At 38.2% G+C, this 25,366-nt stretch overlaps 1 protein-coding gene across 1 annotated transcript in view; it reads left to right on the forward strand.

Annotated features, from left to right (window-relative positions):
• Positions 1-21,720, forward strand: part of ADAMTS3 (ADAM metallopeptidase with thrombospondin type 1 motif 3) — a 365,634-nt gene extending 343,914 nt beyond the window's left edge. The window contains exons 18-22 of the mRNA XM_004383320.1: positions 1,006-1,171; positions 5,127-5,259; positions 11,966-12,173; positions 14,353-14,470; positions 18,978-21,720. Coding sequence (XP_004383377.1) covers positions 1,006-1,171; positions 5,127-5,259; positions 11,966-12,173; positions 14,353-14,470; positions 18,978-19,549 — 1,197 coding nt within the window. The 3' untranslated portion in view covers positions 19,550-21,720. The remainder of the gene's footprint in view (positions 1-1,005; positions 1,172-5,126; positions 5,260-11,965; positions 12,174-14,352; positions 14,471-18,977) is intronic.
• Positions 21,721-25,366: the final 3,646 nt, after the last annotated feature.

A 25,366-nucleotide genomic window follows, 5' to 3' on the forward strand; every position in this document is an offset into this window, starting at 1 on the left:
CTTTCATACACTTTCAGTGTGAAAGTAATAATTGTTCTAACTATTCTAGAGAGTCATTCAAGAGACTATAAACCATTGCTGTCAAGTTGATTCCGATTCATAGTGACCCTTTAGGACAGAGTAGAACTACCCCACAGGGTTTCCAAGGCTGTAATCTTTACGGAAGCAGACTGCCACATCTTTCTCCTACAGAGCGCCTGGGGGTTTCGAACTGCTGACATTTGGGTTAGCAGTTGAGCGCTTAATCACTGTGCCACCAGGGCTCCTTTTTGGTACCCTTTAGACTACCAAGGAAAACCAGAAATCGCCACAAAGGTGAGGACAAATTCTAATCGATAGATAGTTGGTAATAAGTAAATGGTTAAATAATGCATACTACTCTTAGGATTAAAGATAGTACTAAGATTTAAAATCATATTTTCAAAGATGTACTATGTTGGGAAATGTGCGTAACACATTAAATTAAATATGCAAGGCCAGAAAAATATGTATGTGTATACACAAACACACACTATATATATATACATAAATATCTTGAGGGACTATCCCAAAATAATAAAAGTGACTGGTTTTCTCTGGTAGAACTATGAAGGATTTTTCTTTTCTTCATATTTTTGTGTAATGTGTGTATTTTCTAGAAGAAATTTTATTACCTCTATCATCATGACAAAATAGTTATTTTAATGAATAATTTAAAAATACACTGAGATGGTATATCTTAAGGAAACCCTATAGTGAATCTTACTATGAAGTTACTATTTTATAATGCAAAGTCTTACTCTTCACTGTATTTTTTATGCTCAAAGTTTTATACATTTGCTTTTTTTTCCTTGAACAGGGCACACTTGCACCTTAGTTAATAGAAGCAAAAACAGTATGTTTTTAGAAACTGCTCAAAAGTTTTCCAGTTTTAATAGAAGCAGTATTCTGAACTATTTGTAATTTTTCACTCAAAATTTAACCTTCTCTCAGATGATTTACACATCTGTTTCATGTGTATATTAGATTATTCCTCAGGAGAATGATACCCGCTCTAGCCTGACATATAAGTACATCATCCATGAAGATTCTGTACCTACAATCAACAGCAACAATGTCATCCAGGAAGAATTAGATACCTTTGAGTGGGCTTTGAAGAGCTGGTCTCAGTGTTCGAAACCCTGTGGTGGAGGTAAGAGTTGAACACTTATTTATTATGATAAAATGTAATCCATATAAAAGCCGGTCTTCTTGCTTCTACCTTAATGGTTGTCTCTAATGGAGGTCACAATCTGAGAAACACTAAACATGAACAAACAATATGTAAGTTAAAAGCGTTTTTGCTGTAATCTCAGAATCAGGAAAGGATAAGAATCTATTTATAATCCTTCTTAAAGTCCTCTTTCTCCTCCTCTTAGGTTCTTTATGTTTCACATTCATTATAATGGTACTATTAAGCAGTTTATTCTTCCCAAACTCTAAAACGCCCCCAAATTCAGTACCCTCGGGTTCTCACCTTTCTTGTTCTCCACCTTTACTTCCATATCTATCCATTTCTTTTTTACCATGGTTAATAATAGGAGAATTATTAGTTATATAGCCCCTGACTATGTACCAGACGCTGTTCTAAATGCTTTATATGTTAATTTATGAATCTTCACAATGGCCCCATGTGGTCAGTATTATTATAATGCCTATTGTACTGATTAAAAAAAAAAAAACACCCATTGCCATCAAGTCAATTCCAACAGAGTAGACTGCCCAATAACTTTTCCAAGCCTATTATCTTTACGGAAGTAGACTGCCACATCTTTTTCCCACGGAGCAGTTGGTGGGTTCGAACTGCCAACATTACAGTTAGCAGCCAAGTGCTTTAACCACTGTGCCACCCTAGCTCCATTTAAAAACAAAAACAAAAACAAACCAGATGCCATCAGGTCGATTCCAACTCATAGCGACCCTATAGCTCCGTTACCCAGGTTCAGTTCCTGGCCAAGGCACCTCATGTGCAGCCACCACCTGTCTGGCAGTGGAGGTTTGCATGTTGCTATGATGCTAAGCAGGTTTCAGTGGAGTTTCCAGACTAAGACTGACTAGGAAGAAAAGCCTGATGATACACTTCTGAAAATCAGCCAATGAAAACCTCATGGATCACAAAGGTCTGTTTCGTAAACCATCATGGAGATGGAACAGAAACTGGTAACATTTGGTTCTGTTGTGTGTTGTATTGTCACGAGTCGGGGGCTGACTCGCTGGCAGATAACAATAACATTGTGCTGATGGGGAAACTTAAGCACAGAGAGAATAAGTGATCTGCTCAAGGTCATACAGCAAGTAAGTGGCACAGCCAAGATTCAAACCCAAGTAGCCTGACTTCTGAGTACATGCTCTTACTCACTACACCATGCCACCTCTGCCCTCTCTGGGGTAAATTGATGAAGGCTGTTCTCAGTGTTTCTCAGTTTGTGTCATGACCCATTTCCCTAATTCTGCACAACATTGCTCCAGTACTAAGCTGGCCTAGACAGAATTCTCTCCAACAGGCAGGAAACTGCCACAATAATGATAGTGAACAATAGAGAATAAAAGAATTGTGCATACTTTATCATTTTAAATTCATGGATATATTTCTTAAGTGGCTTCTTTTTTTTTTTTTTTTTGGATGGTACACAAAATATTTTTACTGAATTAATAAAATTGACTCTTCTTTATTCATTAAAAATGTTTATTTAATTTTGGATCCTCCCTTCTGCTGTACCTATGACATTTTCCTTGTCACTAAGATTTGTCAGATACACATTCTTTAATATCTATCACATCTATTGCTTCCTCACCAGGCTTCCTTCACTGTTTTGGAAGAAAAGATTATTGCCACAGACTCTTAACTAGTCAACTAACTTTGGTTTTCTTCTCTTCCTCTACTTGCCAGAGTGGTCTTCTTGAATGAATGAATGAATAAATAAATGAATGCAATGAGTAGCATTATATTATTCCTCTCATTAAAATCCTTCAGTCTCCAAAGGTGTTGCCCAGAAGGCACTGCACCATTTATGTAGTATTTTTGCCAAAAATGAATAACATGAATCTGATCATGAGGAAGCAATTAAAGAAACCCAAGTTTTGGGACATTTTATATAACAAGGGCATGTACATCTCAAAAAATTTAAATACCATGAAAGATAAAGAGAGGCTCAGAAACTATTCCATATTGGTGGAGGCTAAAGAGACATGACAACTAGATAAAATGCATGAGCCTGAGTTAAAAAAAAATCTGGAAAGAACATTATAGGAAGAATTTGAAAAAATTTCGATATTGTCTGTATATTAGATAACATACACCATGGAGCCCTGGTGGCGTAGTGGTTAAGAGCTCGACTGCTAACCAAAAGGTTGGCAATTTGAAACTACCAGCTGCTCCTTGGAAATCCTATGGGGCAATTCTACTCTGTCCTATAGGGTCGCTATGAGTTGGAATCAACTTGATGGCAACGGGTTCTTTTTTTTTTTTTCTTTTTCTTTTTATTAGATAATAGTATTGTATATGTAAAAGTTTCCTATTTTAAGAATTACACTCTGAATATGTGAGAGAATGTACACGTTATGAGGTATACTCTAAAGTACTTCAGAGTGAAGGATCAGAATGTCTGTGCCTTACTTTCAAATGGTTCAGCAAAATAATATGTATATAAAGAAAGAGATAATGCAAATGTGGTGAAATGGTAACAAAAGGTGAAAGTAGGTGAAGGACATGCAAATGTTCATTGTACTATCCTTGCCATTTTTTTTAAGTTTTAATTTTTTCAAGATGAGAAGTGTAAAAATGAAAATATAATTACAAATGTTAAAGTTGGGGGCTAGGGGAGATCTCTTTCAGTAACTCCCTGTAACCTTTAGGATAAAGCCCAAACACTTGCCTGGTACTCAGACTTTCAAAATCTGATCCTTTTCTGTCTCCTGCCCCTTCATACACGATACTTCTGCCATTCAAAGCAACCTGAAGTTTTCTGTCGTTTCCTTTGCTTAGAGTATTGTTCTACTTCATTTCTTTTCTTTTACCTAGTACTAGTTGAACTTCAAGAGTCTGATCAAGGAAGTATCTTGCAAGCTTTCCCTGCCCCTCACCAACTAAGTTAGAAGACATCCCCTCTGTGTTCCTTGAGTGCCCTCTACAGTAAAATTTACATAAAAAACTTGTTACCTTCCAGTCAATTCTGACTCATAGTTGACCCTATAGGACAGAGTAGAACTGCCCCATAGGGTTTCCAAGGCTATAAATCTTTTACAGTTAAGCCCTCTGCTGCTAACCAAAAGGTTGATGGTTCCAACCCATCCAGTTGCTCTGCAAGAGAAAGACCCAGCATTTGGCTCTTACAAAGACTGCAGCCTAGAAAAACATAAGGGGCAGTTCCACTCTGTCACACAGGGTCAACAATGAGTTGAAAGCGGCTCGATGGCACCTAACAACATAAAAGCCTAAGGATCCCTGGGTGGCTCAAACAGTTAAGCAAAAGGTTGGTGATTGGAACCCACCCAGAGGCAACTCGGGAGACAGGCCGGGTGATCTGCTTCCAAAAGGTCACAGATTTGGAAACACTATGGAGCAGTTCTACTCTGCACACGTGGGGTAACTATGAGTCCAAAGGGACATGAATGATGGCAACAAATGCCAACAACAATAAAAACCTTTGTCCCTAGTTGTCACAGTTGTTTTCTTATCTGTCTCTTGCACTAGACTGTGTATATTCGGGGTCTAGTTCCTTAATAAGGAGCCTTGGTGGTACAGTCATTAAGAGTTTGACTGCTAACCAAAAGGTCAGCAGTTTGAATCCACGAGCTGCTCCTTGGAAACCCTATGGGGCAGTTCTACTCTGTCCTATAGAGTTGCTTTGAGTTGGAATCAACTCAACGGTAATTGGTTTTTAGTTCCTTAACAAGCATGTATTTGCTGTTTAATATTTTCTAATATTTGTTAAATGTGGGCTCCAAGAAAACAATTTTTTTGTTGTTGTTTATTTACCTCCAGCACCTAGAACAGTGCCCATCTCATCATCTACACTCAATAAATATTTGGTGAATGAATGAATGATCAAGTATGTAACAGCAATGAATAAGTGATTAAATCCAAAGAAATTTATTTCCTTTTGCAGGTTTCCAGTACACTAAATATGGATGCCGTAGGAAAAGTGATAATAAGATGGTTCATCGCAGCTTCTGTGAAGTCAATAAAAAGCCGAAACCTATTAGGAGAATGTGCAATATTCAAGAGTGTACACACCCACTGTAAGCATTTATTTTAACTCTCATATCCTTTTTAATTTTTAATTCTAATTCTTTTTTTTGCCAAAGCTTTATATATACCTGGTTTATATAGTCAAATCTTTATAGGAATTATTATATAAAGTTGCAGTTCCCTCCCCTCCACTGTTACTGCTCCCCAGAAACAATCACTTTCAGGTGTTCCATTTCTTTTGATATTTGATAATTATGTATTTCCATCTCTCTAAGTGAATGTTCTTGCTTCTACTCCTTGATTTTTTTTTTTTTTTCCATAGACATGATATACAGAATTTCCACTGTGGCATTTGAGCTTTTAGCTTTCTTTTACCACCCCTCTCCAAATACCCACCCACCGGCACACTTCTTCCATCCCCAATACTTCCAAAATTGCTATACATACCTTTTATTATGCTCTAAGAAAAATAAACTCTGATATTAATATTCTGAGTTTATATTATTTTATCATGTAAACATGTCACAAAGCATGCGCAGATTGTTTCCTTTCTTATAAAACTGAACTCATAATTAATAATAATCTTGTTTTTTATCTGTTTGATTTTTCTACTACTTTTTACTCATTCATCCCTAAACTGTCTTCCATGAATATCAATTTTCTCTCAGTACTAAACATGCAAATGTCCTGTCACTTTCATCTTCTTAAAGACGTCTCTCAGGGAGTTCTCTGTGTTCCTGTTCTGGCCTGGACCACCACACAGCTTTCATTCTGGGGTTTCATTCTCTGTCCTCCTAGGAATTCTCTGGATTATATTGGATCTACTGTTTCCCAAATTCCTTGTCTTCCTATCTTTAGGTGTACCCACTCATTCTGATGGATTATATCTTCCAGTAGCTTCATGAGAAAAGTATATACAAAGTACATTTTTTATATTAATCGAATCCTTACATACCTAAGAGAAGTATATAAGAAGTTGAAGTATAAGAGCATATAAGAAGTCTTTCTTCCACTCTAACCCTTGGTCATTTGGATGGGCATATGTGTGCGTGGGAAACCCTAGTGGCGTAGTGGTTAAGTGCTATGGCTGCTAGCCAAAAGGTCAGCAGTTCATATCTACCAGGCGCTCCTTGGAAACTCTATGGAGCAGTTCTACTCCGTTCCATAGGGTCACTATGAGTTGGAATTGACTAGATGCAACAGGTTTGGTTTTGGTTTTGGGGTGTGTGTGTGTGTGTGTATTTATATATGTGTGTGTTTGTGTATATGTAAAAGCGGAGTGGAGGCGAGGTATCTGACCTCCTCCAGTCCCGCAAGGGGGAAGGAGAACCAAGATCAATAGCCTAAGGCTGATTTCTCTGAGATGGTGGTTAGACATGCTTCCTCTCTCAGCCATCTTTACCAACTCTGACACCAACCGTCCCTCACACAGCAGTCTCTAGTTCTCTGCTGGGTTCAGTAGTTATTCATTGCAGTGGCCACACAGAACTCAAAGACCATATTCACAATTACAGGGTTTATTATAAGGAAAATAACAATTATAATTCAGGCTCAGGAATACTCAAGATACAGTTTTTTCATCAGGACAGCCTCTCCCCAGCCGTGCTCTCAGACATGCCTCTCCCTGGCCCTTAGTCTTTGCCCAAAGGCACTCAGCTCTCTCTCTCCGTGGGCCGGGGGAGCCTACTGCACCGTCACCTGCTGCTGGGTCTCGCCTGCTGGATCTATCCTTCTTTGGTGGTGGTGGGCTCTTCTTTGCTCTGGAATTGACTTTCTTTTTAAGGCAAAACTGACCATTCCCCTTGGTAGGCTGCAATTACCCTATCACACAATCACCTGGATTGGAGTTACAAGACCTTGGCTAGAAAGGCCACACACAAAAATAATTAATTGCACCACAGTGTATATATGTATATATATATATATATACACACACACACACACACAAAATATATACATATTTATATATATTCCGTATATAAATTTATACATAAAATATGTATATAGAATTTATATATATTCTATATATATATCTCCATACACACACACACACATATATATATATATGGAGAGAGAGACAGAGAGGGGGATATGTTCACGTTGTTAGTTGCTATCAAGTTGATTCCAAATCATGACGACCCCGTGTGTAACAGAGTAGAACAACTCCATAGAGTTTTCTTGGGTATAATCTTAATGGAAGCAGATCATCAGGCCTATCTTCCATAGCGCTTCTGAGTGGGTTAAATCCGCCAACCTTTAGGTTGGCAGTTGCGTGCAAACCATTTGCTCCATTCAGGGACCAAGGGTATATATAGATATAGATTAAATATATATATATAGGGTAATGGGAGACACATAAATATAGATACGTTGTTGTTGTTGTTGTGTTGTGTCATCAAGTCAATTCCAACTCATGGAGACCCTAAATGACAGAGTACAACTACCCCATAGGATTCCTAGGCTGTAATCTTTATAGGAACAGATTGTCAGGTCTTCTCCCACAGACCTGCTGGTGGTTTGATCTTTCAACCTTTTGGTTAGCAGCCAAGCGTTTAACCATAGTGCCACCAGGGCTCCTTAGGTATAAGAAATATAGGTATGAAAAAACAAAAAAACCAAACCCATTGCCATCGAGTCAATTCCAACTCATAGCGACCCTATAGCACAGAGTAGAACTACCCCATAGGGTTTCCAAGGAGCAGCTGGTGTATTCGAACTGCCAACCTTTCGGTTAGCAGCCAGGCTGTTAACCACTTGCATATATGTACACACACACACATATATATACGTATACATATATGTATATATAGATGCATACATATATACACATATATATATACAGATATATATATACATGTATACATATATCTACATATATATATATGGAGCCCTGGTGGTGCAGTGGTTAAAGCATTCGGCTTCTAACCAAAAGTTCGGCAGTTCAAACCCACCAGCCGCTCTGGTCCGTGGGAGAAAAGATATGGCATTTCGCTTCCATAAAGATTTACAGCCTTGGCAACCCTATGGAGTAGTTCTACTCTGTCCTATATGGTTGCTATGAGTTGGAATTGACTTGGTAGCTGGGGGTTTTTACACATACATATGATAATAACGGAGCCCTGGCGGCACAGTGTTTAAAGCGATTGACTGCTAACCGAAAGGTCAGCAGTTTGAAACCACAGGAGAAAGATGTGACAGTCTCCTTCCATAGAGATTTATAGCCTCAGAAACCCTATGGGGTTGCTATGAGTTGGAATCAACTCATCAGCAGTGGGTGGGTGGGTGGTTATGGAAATAGATATATATAAATGTGTGTGTGTGTGTGTGTGTGTGTGTGTATACATAAAATCAAAAATCAAACCCATTGCCATCGTCAATTCCGATTTATGGTGACCACATGTGTTACGGAGTAGGATTGAGCTCCATAGGGTTTTCTTGACTGTAATCTTTTTGGAAGCAGATTAGCAGGCCTTTCTTCCATGGTGCCTCTAAAATCAAACCAAACCCTTTGCCTTGGAGTCAATTCTGACTCATAGCAACCCTATAGGACAGGGTAGAACTGCCCTATAGGGTCTCCAAGGAGCAGCAGGTGGATTCAAACTGCCAACGTTTTGGTTAGCAGATGAGCTCTTAACAACTATTTTTAGGTGGGTTCAAATTGCTTACCTTTTTATAAGTAGTTGAGAGCAAACCGTTTGTGCTACCCAGGGACAGTAGATATAGATATAAATTTGGACACACATATGCATGTATAAAATTCAACACTTTATATTCTCTCAGATTTTTGAAGCTGTTGTTCCATTGTTTCTAGCCTCCAGTGTTGCTCTTGAAAAGTTGGTTGCCATTCTGATTCTCAAGTCTTTGTATGTAACCTGATTTTGTTTCTTTGTTTATCTTTCATATTTTGTAGGATCTTCTCAATGTGCCCAGTGTCCTGAAATTTCACAGTGATATGCCTTAATGCTCATCTCTTGGTATCCATTGTGCTGTGTGTTTCACAGACCTTTTTAATCTCAAAACTGATACCTGTCATTTCTGAGACATTTTCTCTCTTCTTCTTTTTTTAATAATTGTTTTTCTGTGTTTTCATGTTCTTTTCTTCTGGAACTCTTGTAATTGAGCTTCCTAGACAGATCTAATTTTCTTCTTTTTTCTTCTCCAATTGTTTATTGTTCCTCTTACTGAATTTTCATTTTTGCTATCTTATCTTTAATATTCAGGAGCTTTGTTTTGTTTATCAAAAATTCCCTTTTCATTTGATTCTTATTTCATAGATGTAATATATTTCTTTTATCTCTTTTAGAATATTAAAGATTATTTCCTATTTCATACATTACTTATTTCTTTTTGAGTTCTTTTCTTCTGTTTCTTTTTTTTTTTTTTTCTCTCCCCCTTATCTCTTGTGTTAGAGGCTTTTTATGTCTGGCGATCCCTGGATATCTATACATGTATAAGAATGTGGTGTTTAAATAGCTGATTGGAAGAATGCTTTATGTTTGAGACTTGTCAGCTGATGTGCTTCTGTGTAGGGTGATCTGGCTCAACCATTTCATTAGAAAAACTTTAGTAGTATACTTAGGTTTCTAATGAAAATGGTCAGATTCTATACAGCAGAATCAATCTCTTGCTTAGACGATATAAGCCTGTTTTATAGCTCTACCAGGAACTGTATGTTATAGGCAACCAAGGTCATCTTACCATTCCATATGTGGACTTGTATGTAACCCCGTCTTAGTTTCCTTGGACTGCTATAACAAAATACCATAAATTAGGTGCTTTTAAAGAACAGAAATTTATTGTCTCACAGATCTGGAGGCTAGGAGTCCAAATTCAGAATGTCGGCAGGGCCATGATCACTCTGTCTACTCTAGAGGAAGACCATTCCTTGCCTCTTTCAGCTCCTGATAGCCCCAGACGTCTCTTGGCATGCCTTGGCTTGTAGATGTACCATGGTGGTGTCTTCCCACTGTGTGACTGTGACTCCATGTCTGTTTCTCTCCTTTTTAAGACACCACTGAGAAGGGATTAGGAATAGGACTTGCACCACTCCAGTATGACTTAAGTGATACTGTCTTCAGAGAAATACCCTATTTCCCCAAACAAGGTTGCATTCACTGGTTCAGGGCTTAGGGCTTCAACTTATCTTTTTGGGGGACACAATTCAATCCACAATGCCCCCTGTTTTCACTATGGTATCTTCTCTCTTGACCATGCCTCTTGTTCCGCATATAAAAGTCTGGTTTACCTTCTACAGAGGGTAAAGCTCAAGTATTCTGCTGGGTTGAAGGAGAGGCAAACACCCAGTGGGGTTAAGGATCAGGAGGTCTAACTGATACCAAACAGACCCTACATCAGTCACCCCATTTCAGCCCTGCCTTCACCCACACTTTCCCAGGTAGCTGGGCACCGATCCCTGGACATCTCAAGTTCTGTAGTGCAAGTCAGTTTGCTTGTCAGCTTATACCATAAACTTAGACTCCATCTTTCTTACGTCTGCTGTGTTAGTTGCCAAATGTCCATCTACTTTCTTGGTTCTAAAATATGTTGAGGTGTCTTCCTCTTTAATTTTCTTTTACTTTGTGGGTTTATGCAGTTTTTCTCCTTTATTTCCAGTTTGGGGATTTCAGAAGAGAATAAAGGTAACCAGAAGTGTCTATAACCACAAAGTGTACTCCTCATATAATATTTGTATTAAAATGAGAATCATTAATGAGGTCTTAAAAATTAGAAAAATAGTCCAGTTGCCACAAAACTTTCTATTACCAGTTTGACAAGCTATGGGCAGTTTTAAACTGTGAATACCAAAGACTATGAAGGTTTTAGCATGGTTATATTTTGGTGCCCTGTAAGTAGAAAAAAATTATAGAAGAAAAATGACTTTGGAAAGAACAAATAGTATGCCTCAATTATATTCCAGATTGATTAATTAACCAGATAGAATCAATGGTAACAGCCCTTTGGGACCCAATAACCACGTTATAGAGAATTGTCCATAATAGTAGATCCACAGCTGATTTGGAGAATGCTCAGGGCACTGATATTGACATTAGAATTTGGGAATGCCTCATGGGAAATCTTTTACTGAAAATGCTGCTTGGAAAAATTTCCATTAGGTGCATTTATAGGAGCAGTTTTGGCCCAGCCCCAGATGCACACGACCTTTATCCCTCTGTCAGGCACATGACCAATAAGATCTGATTTTTTCAGGCAGAACGGATATGTCAGATAGCCTCTGCAGCAACAGCAGTAGAAATTAAACAGTAGAAAAACCAAAACATGAGCAAACTTTGTAGACTTCATGAAGAAATAGCAGCACCTAAATCAGTTGATTTTACCAACCATCAGATGGATTCCTTCTTTACTTTACTTTCAGATGTTTATTTAGCACTGCTAGGCAATATGGATGAGAGTGAGATTGTGCTATTTCTGCCTGAACCAAAGAGTACAGCCTTAAGATGAGTTTCAGAAGTCACTCAGCAAATCATCCTTTAGGAAAGAAGAAGGCTTCAGAGTCATTGGGAGTTGGATGAACAATAGGGCATTAAAAGTAGAAGTGTCAGTTCTGTGATTTTGAGAAAGCTCTAAGACCTTTTCATTGTTTCATGTCTCCATCTTTCTGAAACTGCTGCCTGAATTGCAGTGCACCCCTGAAATTGCATGTCATTCAAAGTGCAGAAATGACTAGGCTGTGCTGACAGGAATGCACACACTATGTATCCCAGTGACCAGGTTTAATCTTGACCCCCACACCCACAGCTGGGTAGCGGAAGAGTGGGAGCACTGCACCAAAACCTGTGGGAGTTCTGGCTATCAGCTTCGCACCGTGCGCTGCCTGCAGCCACTCCATGATGGCACCAACCGCTCTGTGCACAGCAAGTACTGTGTGGGTGACCGTCCTGAGAGCCGCCAGCCCTGTAACAGAGTACCCTGCCCAGCCCAGTGGAAAACGGGGCCCTGGAGTGAGGTGGGTGTGTGAATTCTGTGTGTGTGTATGCAGGTGTGTTTGTAGCATATTTTAACTACACCAGGTAGGCTTTCTGTGAATTCAGAAATTGTCCCATATTTTGTAATCATTAAGCACCTAGAGCTGTTAGGAAAAATTATTATTTCTAAATAATATTTGCATTTAAGAAGGTTAACAGATAGGGGCAAACCGTGTTTGGGTGTTTTTGTGACATAAAGGAGGCTAAAAAGTGACTCGTCTCCTTTCTAATATCTTTGTTGACTCCCCCATTCCTATGGGATAAATTCCAAGCAGCTGACACTGAATGCGGGGCCCTACACATTTCTCTCATTATGTCTTTCTTCACTCCCAACTCTTTGTTCGAGTTTTAATAAACTACTCACTTTTCCAGACCCCATGCTGGTTTACACCTCATACCTGTTGACTGGCTTGCTCTCCCTCCTCCTCCTGTCTAGCAATTTCTGACTGCTCCAACAAGGTTCATCGCCACGGTCTGAATACCACCACCAGGTGGTTGTTTTTCCTGCAGTCCTTCCTCTGCACTCCAAAGGCAATTCCATCTGCCCCCTGGTGGCACAGTGGTTAAGAGCTCAGCTGTTAACCAAAAGGTCGGCAGTTCAAATCCACCAGCCACTCCTTGGAAACCCTATGGGTTAGTTCTTCTCTGTCCTGTAGGGTTGCTATGAGTCGAAATCGACTTGATGACGATGATTTTTTTTGTTTTTTCTAGTGTAATGTTGATGGCAGAGGATTGTAACTCCTGAGTCTGTGCTTACCACTAGTTCACACATTTGTCAAAAACAGTGTATTTTGTGGCACCTGACTTGCGGTTGATGTTTTTTATTGACTGGCTAACTGAATGGATTATGTTGCCTGTATTTTTTATATTATTTATATTTATTAAATTATGTATTTATCTATTATTTTTTATTTCTCAACACTCAAAGAATCAGTGAGCCATAGGAAGAGCATTTATTGGAGGAAAAGGCATAAAAAAACAGGTAAAGAAGAAATGAGGAAGTGAAGAGCAAGCCCAGGAAGAAAGGATCAGACGAGTGAAGGTTCCCCACACAGGACCATAATGATAGTGCATGTCCCATTCCTCCTTAGAGTCCTGGAACAAAGGACCCGATCCACAGTGCCTACCTAGGGCAATAGCATGGAATTTTCTGGGCTTAATTTTAAAGCATGATGACTTTCATTAAAGAGATAAATTTATGGGAACACAGTGACAGTAGTTCCCAAGACGTTAAATTAACCAAGGTAGCATGTCAGTAAATTCAGCCAATCTGTAAGGAAGATGAGGAACTGGGAAGCTCCCCCAAAACAGGCACCACAACTGATTTCAGGAATTGTGTTGTTGTTGTTGGGTGCTCTCAAGTTGGTTCTGGCTCATAGCAACCCTTGTACAACAGAATGAAATGCTGACCAGTCCTTCGCCATCCTCAACAATTGTTGCTACGTTTGAACCCATTGTTGCAACCACTGTGTCAATCCAACTTGTTGAGGGTCTTCCTCTTTTTTGCTGACCCTCTACTTTACCAAGCATAATGTCTTTCTCCAGGGACAGGTCCTTCCTGATAACATGTCCAAAGTATGTGAGATGATGTCTTGCCATCCTTGCTTCTAAGGAGCATTCTGGCTTTTTCCATGACAGATTTGTTTGTTCTTCTGGCAGTCCATGGTATATGAAATATTCTTTGCCAAGGCTATAATTCAAATGCATCAATTCTTATTCAGTAGCAGGCATTAACTATATCATAATGATGCCTTCTTTTATATCCAGTGCTTACTAGGTACCAGGCATTTTGATAACTGCTTTACATACCTTGCCTCCTTTGCCTTCCTTTAGCCCTACAATCATCCTCTGAGGCAGATATTATTTATTATCCTAGTTCTGCAGATGAGGAAGCTAAGGCTCATAGAAAAAAATCCCCATGGAAGGTTGATAAATTACGGAATCGGGGTGCAAACCCAGAATTATCTGTCTTCACAACCACCGTGCAACACCGTATCCATAGAGAAAGAACTCCAGAGCTGTGTGTGTGTGTATGTCTGTGTGCATGTGTGTGTGTGCATGCACGCGCACACATAATGCAGAAAGGAAGAAAGATGATCTTGGTGGAATAAACTGTCATCTGTAATCTATAGTCTATAATGCCAGCCTTTGTTTCTGTAGTGTACAGTGACCTGCGGGGAAGGAACCGAGGTGAGGCAGGTCATCTGCAGGGCTGGAGACCAGTGCGATGGCGAAAAGCCCGAGTTGGTCAGAGCCTGTCAGCTGCCTCCCTGTAATGGTAGGTGTGACACTGATTGATTTCACTGCTCTGAGAATTTTTTTAAAAAACTTCAAAAAGCTGACTTTTTTTAAGGATAGGTTCTGAAGTTTGAATTGGCTTATTGAAAAATAACCAAAGGAAAACACCCTTGAATATTAGCTTAACATGGTTCTTTAAGGTTGTATTGGAGGCAAAATCCTACATCAGCTAATTATCATGACCACTGCAGCTCCCTCTGCCACTTCTATTAGATAATGCTGGGATAAGGGCTGGGTCATGTATATGTAGCTTCTGTCAGTTTTTTTAATTTTTGTTTTTGAGGGCTACTTATGTTTTCCCTGTTATAGTCTTAAAAATATAACTTCACAGCATAGTAAATGGCATACTATTGCAGGAGGTTTCGAAATATTTTACTAAAATTACTCCACTTAGAGATGTGAATAATAAATGTCACCCCAACGCGAATGCCTTTTCCAGTATCTGTTCATTCATATACATGCACTTCAGCTGGATGATTTTCAAATAGACACATTGCACATACGCTCATATTCAGTATTTGCCTCAGCACCCTTCTTGTTGTATTTCAAAGGGTGAGGGTATTTTCTTTATTTTAAAATATAAATCAGTTTTCAATTTTAAAACAAAATATCTTAGATGGTTTCATTCTCTATCATTCCGTCTCTTTCTGCTTCCTTTTCTGTTTGTCTCTCTGTTTCCGTCTCTCTCTGTCCCGTTCTGTCTTCTGTCTCTGACTTGGTGTCATTTGTTGTCTCTGTGTTACTCAATTTCTCTGTGTCTTTTATACATACTTTCTCAACCTCACTCTCTTCTTGCTCTCTCTCTCTCTCTTTCCCCCTTTATCTTTCTCTCCGCTGTCTCATTCTTTCTCCTGCTCTCTCTTTTTTCATCTCTCCCCTAACCATCTTCTGTCTTTGACTCTGTCTCTGTCTCCTCTTTCTGTCTCTCTTCCCCACACACTCTCCTCTTTCTCTGTCTCCGTTTCTCTTCTTAACATCTTTCTTCCTCCTCTCTCTCTCTCTACAATGTGTTTCTGTGAATCCGTCTCTCTCTCTCCCCAACTCATCCCTCTCAGTGTCCTATCTCTCTCTATACCCCTTTTTCTCCCTGCCTCTCTTTCTCTTTCTCTCTCTCCCCTACTCTGTCAATCTGTTTTCTTCTCTCTCCATCTCTGTCTCTCTCTCTCTCTTTCTCCCCCAGCCCTCTTGTCTCTACTCCTCTGTCTCTCTGTTTTACTCACTGCATCGGTCTCTCTTTCTCTCCCTATCTCTCTCTCTCTCCTCCCACTCTGTCTTTTCTTCTCCGTCTGACTCTCTCTGTCCGCCGTCTCTCTTTCTCTCATTTGTCTGTCTCTCTCATTCCCTGTCACACTTTTCCTTCCGTCCTTTCCTTACCTTTTCCCCACCGCTACCTGCAGTACAAACTTTCTCTTAAATGCAGTTCTCCTTCTTCACCTAATTCCATGCCTAATGACAGCTGTGGGCATTGCTTTGCCTCACTAGTGGGACTTGGAGAGTAAAGAAGTCGGTTTTTCCTTAGCCTCCAGCACCATAAACAAGCCATTGATTGAATATTGACAACTGCTAAATGGTACTTTCTTTATTTTCAATAAAAAAGAAAATTGCCAAGGCACTATTTTAGCAAATGTTTTATTTGTAAAGAATTTTCAGACTTCCAAGTTTTTTAAACCTTATAAACTAATTCAGTGTAAATTTTCATTTGCAATGTGTGATGGCAAAAACAAGTATGACCACGAGAGGGAGACAAAGCACTTATATTTGAGAGTTTACTTTAGAAAGTAGTACATTTCAAAGTTCAAAATACAAGTAAAGTCAAAACAAAAAGAACAGACTTTACCCAGTTAGAAACTGCGAAGTTTACTGTCACTGTAATGTTTTACTGTATTTAGTCCCTACTGCCAGAAGGCTAAACACTCTGTAAGCTTTATTGATCTTAATAGCTGGTAGAGCTACATATCTCAGCAAATGTACCTAACTGTCAACACGAATGTGCTTGATTCTCCTCCTTTAGCCCAAAGAAAATGTTTCCATTGTAAAACACAGGTGCTAATGACATTGGCATAACTATGCTAGAGATTCCATATTCATTTTTGCTACTCTGTTGCTCTCAAATCTCGGCCCAAAGGCAAACACTGGGAGTTCTAAAAATCGCATATTTTTACCATATTTTAATCATGTAAGTTATATGTCCCACTAGAGTTTTAAAATGCTATTAGAATCAAAAGGCCTTTTCTTTTTTTTTTTTTTTTCTGGTGCAAATATACACAGCAAAACATTTGCCAATTCAACAGTTTTACATGTACAATTCAATGACATTAATTGCACTGTTCATATTGCACAACTCCTATTTTTATCTTTTTCCTAATCATCCCACTACCATTAACATAAACTCATTGTCAAATGGCCTTTTGAGACCATGCGTGAAACCCTTTCCCTGACCTTTTTATAATGATCTAGAGGTGGAGCAAGAAGGCTAAAAGCTTCCTTAATTGTAATGACTGATTTTGTCATATGACTCCATTTCATCGCCCCATTTTGATTGCGCTAATTAACTGTTTTCCATTGAGCCTTTCCCATTTTACCCCTAGGCAAATTACCATAAAATCAATGTATTCCTTTGTTCTTGTTTGTTTTTTCTCAAATATCGCTCCCTTTGCCTCCTCCACTAATGAGACTCAGGCTGTGAACCTTCCTCTGCAAAGCCACTGTGCTCGTGCTTAGACACAAAGGTCTCTCAGGTGGACTCCTTCACACTGCTGAGCTGGGCAGTGTGGAGGGATGGGGATAAGGAGTCAGGAGGACTTCCTCTTCTCAAAAGAGGGTCAGATAAGGCCCTCTCATTCTAGGGCCTGGAGACTTAAATAGGCTGAAAAATTTTCCTTATTTTAAGATAGAGGCATAGACAAAGTAATTCGTAAATGAGGAGGAATTGCTATTTGAGGTGAAATGCATTAAGGTGATTTTCAAGCATTCACAGTATAATTAGATGGTTAACTTAGGTAATGTGAAATACTGAAACACTTCGTACTATAAAAGATACATTGAAGTCAAGGAAATATGAGTTGTTCTACAATTTAGAAAGTGGATGTGGTATTACAACTCTAGCAATGTTGGCAATTATAGGACTCCATTTTCCTTGCCAGCTGACTCTCCTGTTTTGTTTTTTACTGCAAATTTTAGAAAAAAAGATTCTTTAATTCCCTTGGCAAATTACTTAGTAGGTTCCCTACCTGGTGATAAAAAAAATTACCACAATACCCTGTAATTTTAAGTGATTATATTATATAAATGTCATAATTTATCATTCCTTTGGTTTATTAAATGAACATTGGGTCAGTATTTCTATGGTGCACAACTCCAGTGATGCCACCATGTGCATTTGCACTGTGAAGGATGCCCTGGAATGGCTGAAAATAAGCACAAACAAACATCGCCATGAGCTCAATATTTGGATTTTTTTGAAATCTAGTTCATATAACCTTCAACCAATAAAATCTGAAAAAAAAAGATTATATATGTTTGTACACACACACACACACACACACACACACACAGATGCACAAATAATCCCTTAAAATACATCAAGTGTTTTATGAGTGTTACTTTAGTACCCGTTAAAAATAAAACACTGTCAATTCAGTGAAATTAAAGTTTTAAGAACCACAAATTACTCATAAGAAAGTCGCACACTTTACCCAAATTTCTGCTTTCAAATAACCTGAAAATATTCATTGATAAACATGAAACTATTACATTCAAGCTGGTGAATATTCTTTGAATCAAAATGATATCCTTATTTTTCTTTTGATAATACATTTTTTATTATCAAAAGATTTATTTTCTTCTAACAGGTCTTTAGTATCTTGTTTTGATTCTAACTATAAATTTAATATAGAGGCTACCCGATTTGAAAGCCAGTGGTGTCATAAAACAAACAAAAAACACAGATGTCCCTTTGTATCATAAGAAAGTCTGTGGTAAAACGAATCCTATTTTCTCATTGTAAAATCAGACAAGTGCTCCTACTAGGAAGAAAACAAATACCCTCAATGGTCTGAAGACTGCTAATGGAGATATTAGAATGGTGGTCAACTAAAGTGCTTCGTACACAAATAACACATGAGCTCTATGTTAGTTTGCCAACCGTGCCCTCCCCCTTCGAAGTATCTTCATAAGTGTCACTATGCCAATTTTTTTTTACTTGTTGCTGTGAAAAAAAAAATTAGTATCGCACACTTATGAAAATACCTTGTGCGGGAGGGCACAATTGGCAAATAAACATAGAGGGCACCCATTATTTGCATAAAACTACAGTACTTACATCAGTGAATTCATTCCAGTATTCATATTTTTAATACTAAGACAGGTGGACAGCTCCTATTAATGTCAGATTATACTTAAATCTTAGCGTTGTTAACAATTTTATTTGCCTTCCTCCTTTTATTCTGTGTTTAGATATATGTATTTCTCTGTTTTAATTTTTTCAGATGAACCGTGTTTGGGGGACAAATCAATATTCTGCCAAATGGAGGTGCTGGCGCGATACTGCTCCATCCCAGGTTATAATAAGTTATGTTGTGAGTCGTGTAGCAAGCGCAGTAGCACTCTACCACCACCATACCTTCCAGAAGCTGCTGAAACTCAAGATGATGCTGTCTTTAACCCTAGTGACCTCCCTAGATCTCTAGTGATACCAACATCTTTGGTTCCTTACCATTTAGAGACCGCTGCTGAGAAGAAGAAATCTTTGAGTAGGATCTCTGCGGTGCAAGGTCCAAATGCATATGCTGCTTTCAGGCCAAACAGTAAACCTAATGGTGCTAACTTACCACAGAGGAGAGCTCAGCAAGCAGGAAGTAAGACATTGAGAATGATCTCAGTACCATCCTCCCCACTCACCAAGAGTGTCCACCTCAATTCATCTTCACAAATGGCTGCTGCTCCCTTCCTTGCAGTCAATGATTCAATAGGTGCTTCTTCTCAGGCAAGAACCTCAAAGAAAAACGAAAAAGTTATTGATAAGAGACGTCCTATAAGGTCATCCACTTTGGAAAGATGAGAAAGTGAATCTAAGAGGCTGGCTATCAGAGGAAAATCTGGACCACCTCCCTCTCCCCATGGTGCATACAGCTTGTGCAAAGTGGAAATCTCCATAGATCATCAACTCATTTTATCTGTAAGTGGAAGGAAAAAAAGTGCTGGTTCACTTTCTAGTTGTTTTCATCCTCCTTTTGTTCTGCATTGACTCACTTACCAGAATTCATTGGAAGAAAGCAGCAAAGATTATTAATGGAAGGAAAGTAAGTTGCTAAGTGTGTCGTTCACTCTCTAAAGCAGAAAAGGGACTGGAACCAATTGTACATATCAGCTGACGTTTTGTTTTAAAAAAGTTAGAGTAAAATTTAAAAAGAGGTCCCAATGGTTTACACTTTTACAAAATATTTTGGAAAGGGAGCAAAGAATCCTTAGACTTGTATTCCTATTTATCTATATTAGAAATATTATATGAGCAAATTTGCAGCTGTTGTGTAAATACTGTATATTGCAGAAATCAGTATTATTTTAAGAGATGTGTTCTCAAATGATTGTTTACTATATTACATTTGTGGATGTTCTAGGTGCCTGTCGTTGAGTATTGCCTTATTTGACATTTTATGAGTTGATTTTCAAAGCAGAATATTGCAAAGAAGTTAACATTACAGCTACTGACAATACAAAGGGTTTTATTGTATGGTGTTGTTGAATCAACAATGTGATACCTAAATTTGAGGGAAAGAAAAACAAATAAGCTACAGATGTGCACATTTCAGCTTACCTATTGCTTTCTACACTTTAAATAAAAAGTAGTAGGATTGTTGTCTTAGTATGCTCATGGTCACAGGGAACAGAGGATAGTAGTAAGACTGTGCAAGACAGAACTGAAACACTTTTAATAGGGCCTCAGTACGTAGCCTTGAGGAGTCCTGTGTTCTTGTGTTGATTTTCATTTTCCCTCTGTTGACGTATATAAGCAGGTATACACAATGCACTGTAGTAATCACAAGGAAAAAACGTTTGGCGATAACTTGTCCGTATGTTGGTAGCTGAGAAAAGCATCATCCAACTGGAATTGACACTCTAGTGTAATAGGGCTTTGGGCATTGGAAGCAGGCTCAAGAAAGCATTTGTTAAAAGTTGAGATATTTATTTTCCGCATGGTTCATATCCAAATGTTCACAACCACAATGCATCTGACTGCAATAACGTGCTAGTAATTTATGTCAGTGATCACCTTGCTCACAGTGAAGCCAGAAATGCTCTCCCCAGAGAGCAGATGTAAAGTACTTGTATATAGGATTCAGACCCGAAGATATTTATTAAAAGTTGATTTTTTGGATAGTATTTTTATGTACTAAATATTTACACTAATATCAATGACTTATTTTGGTAAACTAGAGAGACGTATTTAGAGATGCATGCTTTGTTCTATTCCAAGAGAAGTTTAAGCAAACTACAGCAGCCAAATCAAGGAACTAAAATTGAACAAATGTAATATTATTCAGACATTTTTCATTTTGAAAGTAGTTACTACAAAGTTGATGACTTGTTCCCCCTTCAAGGAAATATACCATAGTATGAACTCACATAGCTTGCTGTTTAATGAAATAGTGAATTAGAATCCTTTTTAAGTGTATGTGAAAGAGAGGAGTACTTCATGAATTAAACTTAAATAAAAAGAAAGATGAGTATTGTCAGCAAAATATTTTTGAGGTCATTGCCTAAACTGTTAAAAATATATTGTGTGAACTAAAATGTAGGTCTGTTAACTTCCCAAGGCACAAAATGTGCAAGGACTTTTAACCGTTGTAAACTAGCAGCCTGACCTGTTGAATCTATACCTCTAAAGAACTGCTGCTACTTTGTGCTAGACTTTTGAAGATCAAATCAATTTGATTAGTTACAGATAATGAGACAATCCCTGAGGCTCAAATAGAAGTTATTTTTTTTTTCCTAAAAATTTCCTCAGAATGAAATTCTCTCTAGTTTGCTTGAATGTGCATATCACAGGGAACTAACTAAAGACAGATGGTCACACACATACACCTCCCATAAAGATGTACATGTTCATTATTCCTCTGCCCTTTTAGCTGTTTTTTCTACTAAGCTAAAAATTCCTTTTTATCAAAGTGTACACTACTGATGCTGTTTGTTGTATTGGGAGCACGTAGCAATAAAAATATTAACAAAATAGAGACCTGACTGCGTAGATTTTATCATTAGATTTATCACAGAGTAATGGAAACTTGTCCTTTCCTCCTACAAAGTGTGAAAGGGCATAAAATCCGTTTGCTACTTGGACTTTTCTAAAGAGTCTCAAATAAAGTGACAGTATTCCCTGTTTTCACATCAGGGTGTATCATAATTTCATTTAATAAAAACAAAAATAAGAGGATCAGGGGATGGCTTTCTGTTTAAGCTGATTCTGTGGAGCTACAAAGAGGCAGAGAGAAGATGGTAATGATGCTAGTACTTATGAGAAAGAGGAGATTCTATTTTTAAAATGTGCAATTCCAGAATGTTTTTTAAGTAAAACATATCCATCAGCTTTAAACCTTGGTTACCTGAGGATTGGTGTAAGCACATCACTCGTGACTTAGAAGTGCGGGGAGGAAGGGGGCATCAGAAAGAAGGACCCTGCATTATGTAACGGGGAGACCCTGTTAGTAGTGCAGTGGTTACTAGCTTGAACTGCAAAGGCAGACAGACCCAGGTCTAAACTTCACTGGCCACTTGAGAACCTAAAGACCTTAGGTAATCTCAGGAAGTTTCAGTTTCCTCATCTGTAAATTGGGAGGCAGAACTGTCATACATCATTGGGTAATTGCCATGAGAAATAAGATAACATTAAGTAAAGCTGTTAGCTCAGGATTTGACACGTAATTACTTACGATAAATATTAGCTATCATTGTTGTCTTCGCCATCTTCATTATGTAACTAAACCACAGAATTCCTCTAGTGTCCACAGGTAGTTTGAATTGTGATCACTATGTCTCATTGATGGTAGTAAAGAACTTGGTTTCAGGAATCTAAAGACAATTCAGCTTAAAAAATTGATAGAAAGGACACAATCATTAAAAATAATCTCTGGTCATTGGTTTTGAAAAATTTTGCTAATAATGTCCACTCTCCCTTTGCAAACAGTAAATAGTCAAACTAATGGAATAACTATAATTATGTAGTTCTGCAAAGACAGTGAATGGTTCAATAATGCCACAAATTATTAGGGAAAAAATTGTCTTTACATTCTATTATTAAAATATTCATATATTTCACAGAAATGTAAACAACAAAAGTGATTCCTACATATCTATCATAAATTTTCTTCATGGAGGAACTGCTTAAATATAAATACGAAAGATATAATCAATTGAAAAATGATGAAAATATGGAGAAACCAGAGTATATCACTTGTTTAACAATTATAAAATCAAGGAAAAGAGACTGTTAAAGTACAGCTACTTACAGTGCAGTAAAACATCATAAAAACCACCCTAGGGTACACAGGCATTAGCAATAAATCAACTAATGTTAGAAACATTGATTTTTGGATTCAGACACTTTTGGATAATTCACCTAGAGTCAGAGATAAAATTTAAAAATTCATTAAAATAATCTACTAAAATTAATTTGCTATCAAAAACTAAAATTCTAAAAATGAGATGCTATAAATTTCCTATAAGTCTGCAAAATCATCACAGAGTTTATCTAAGAATTACCTCCCCCCCTAAATTTGCCCTAGTCTTGATAAATGGCTGGAGCATACATCTACCTGGTGGCAGCACAAATGCTACTTCCTTAAAATCAGTGAGGGAAATATAGCTCTTTTACAGCCAATTCATAGTTTCAGATACATTGTCAGTTTGATCAGTTAGTTTTCAACCATTTGCTTTTTAGCAATTCACCTGAGTAGTGTGTGTGTGTGTGTGTGTGTGTGTGTGTGTGTGTGTGTGTAATCTAACAAAAAAATCCCCCAAAAATTCTCTCTAAGATTCTTATCTTATTTACATCCAGGTGTTATTCTTCCTCCTATCAAGAATGTTATTTTTCTCCCCTCTAGGACCACCCCAAAACTTTAAACTAAAATAACAAGGCTCTTCTACAATCCACTATTGAATAAATGGGTGATGCTAAAAATTATAAATCCATCCACACAAAAGACAATTCTTTTCATAGTAGCTATTTGGAGACTTACATGGAGAGACTCTCACTAGCAGCTCAAGGGAGAAAACATCTTCTCCATGGTGGAAGATAAAGGGGCAATAGGTCTGCTTTCTACTTCTATGACAGAAGAAGAGTTCTAAACTTTAGAAGAAGTAATGGTGCTCTGGTGCTAAAGTTAGACTGTTGGTTTAAACCCTGGTTCTACAATCGACTTACTGTGTCTGGGACAAATTAGTACCTAGAACTCCGCTTTGCCCATTGTGCAAACCTCATAGCTACCTACTACATCCTGCAAGGACTGTTGCAGAAAACTGTTCTCCTAGAGCTACAACTATGGTGTCTCTTCTGTTTACAGCCTTTCCCTCTCTCTGTTAGCCTATTTATAAGGATCATGAACTAACTAATGTTGATTCAGAAAGGACTAGATATTTTCTAGCCTAACAGTCTTTATTTTGCAGGGATAGAAAAAAGACCCAATGGGTTTAAGAGACTTTTTAGAAACCCCATTTCTGAGTTTGACAACAACTGGGATCAGAACTCCAACTCTCAGTCCAGTTCTCCTTCCATGGCCAGGCTGCTTTGATTCTGTAAAAACAAGGGATTCCAATGAAAATAAAGGCCATGATCCCTGCATCAGCACATGTCTATGTGATCATCCTTAAAATGTGACTGGAAGTGTGCATTTTCAGATAGAAAATCTGAAGGTATAATTATGTACCTTCCACTTCCAAATGGCCCTTGGCATCCCACTAATAATCCAGGAACACTTCCAGCTATGTGTTAGGAACATCTTCATTTGTGTATATAGGCTTCTGGGATGAAATCACATTTCTCTAGCCTAGTTTTCAGAAGATCTTTCTAAATGATGAGCCTTAATATTCTGGTTTCTCAACTCTTATTTTTAAATCTCAGATGTTGCACAGCCTCTAGCCTATTTCTTTAATATCTATAATGTTCTCAACATGGAACTCAAGTTGTCAGAAGAGACCACTCATTCCATTTGTCTTTGCTTCAGATTTTCATGGTTGTTAGAAATCTCTTGAATGATGCGGGTGTTCTGGAAAAATAGTTTAGCCACATAGCCAGTTCTTCCCACCATATTTGTCCCTTCTACTTAAATCTTTATCCTTTCTTTTACACTAAATCCTCAAACTTATAAGCATGCTCAGAAACCCTGGTGGTGTAGTGGTTAAGAGTTCAGCTGCTAACCAAAAGGTCAGCAGTTCGAATCCACCAGGCACTCCCTGGAAACCCTATGGGGTAGTTCTACTCTGTCCTATAGGGTCACTATGAATCAGAATCGATGGCAATGGGTTGGGTTTATAAGCATGCTCAGAAGGAGGAATCAAATTTTCACCTGACTCTGCTTCTGCCTTACTAGCCACTATCTGCTCTCTTTTCTTTCTTCACCACCAAGCTTCTCAAGAGTGGTCTATCTTCACTGCTTCTCCTTCACCCCTTGCATTCACTCTAGAGCCCACTCTAGTCAGTCTTCTGCCCCAAGCACACCACAGAATGAGCTCTCTCAAAGGTCTGTTTCTCAGTCAGAATCCTTCATGAATTTAACAAACTTTTATTGAGGCCGATTATGTGCCAGATATTTTTCTAGGTCCTTGGAATGCAGCGTGAGCAAAGAAAAGATTCTTGCTCTCCTGGAGCATACATTGTAGCAGA

Source organism: Trichechus manatus, unplaced genomic scaffold, assembly GCF_000243295.1.
Source record: "Trichechus manatus latirostris isolate Lorelei unplaced genomic scaffold, TriManLat1.0 scaffold00108, whole genome shotgun sequence".
NCBI lineage: Eukaryota > Metazoa > Chordata > Mammalia > Sirenia > Trichechidae > Trichechus > Trichechus manatus.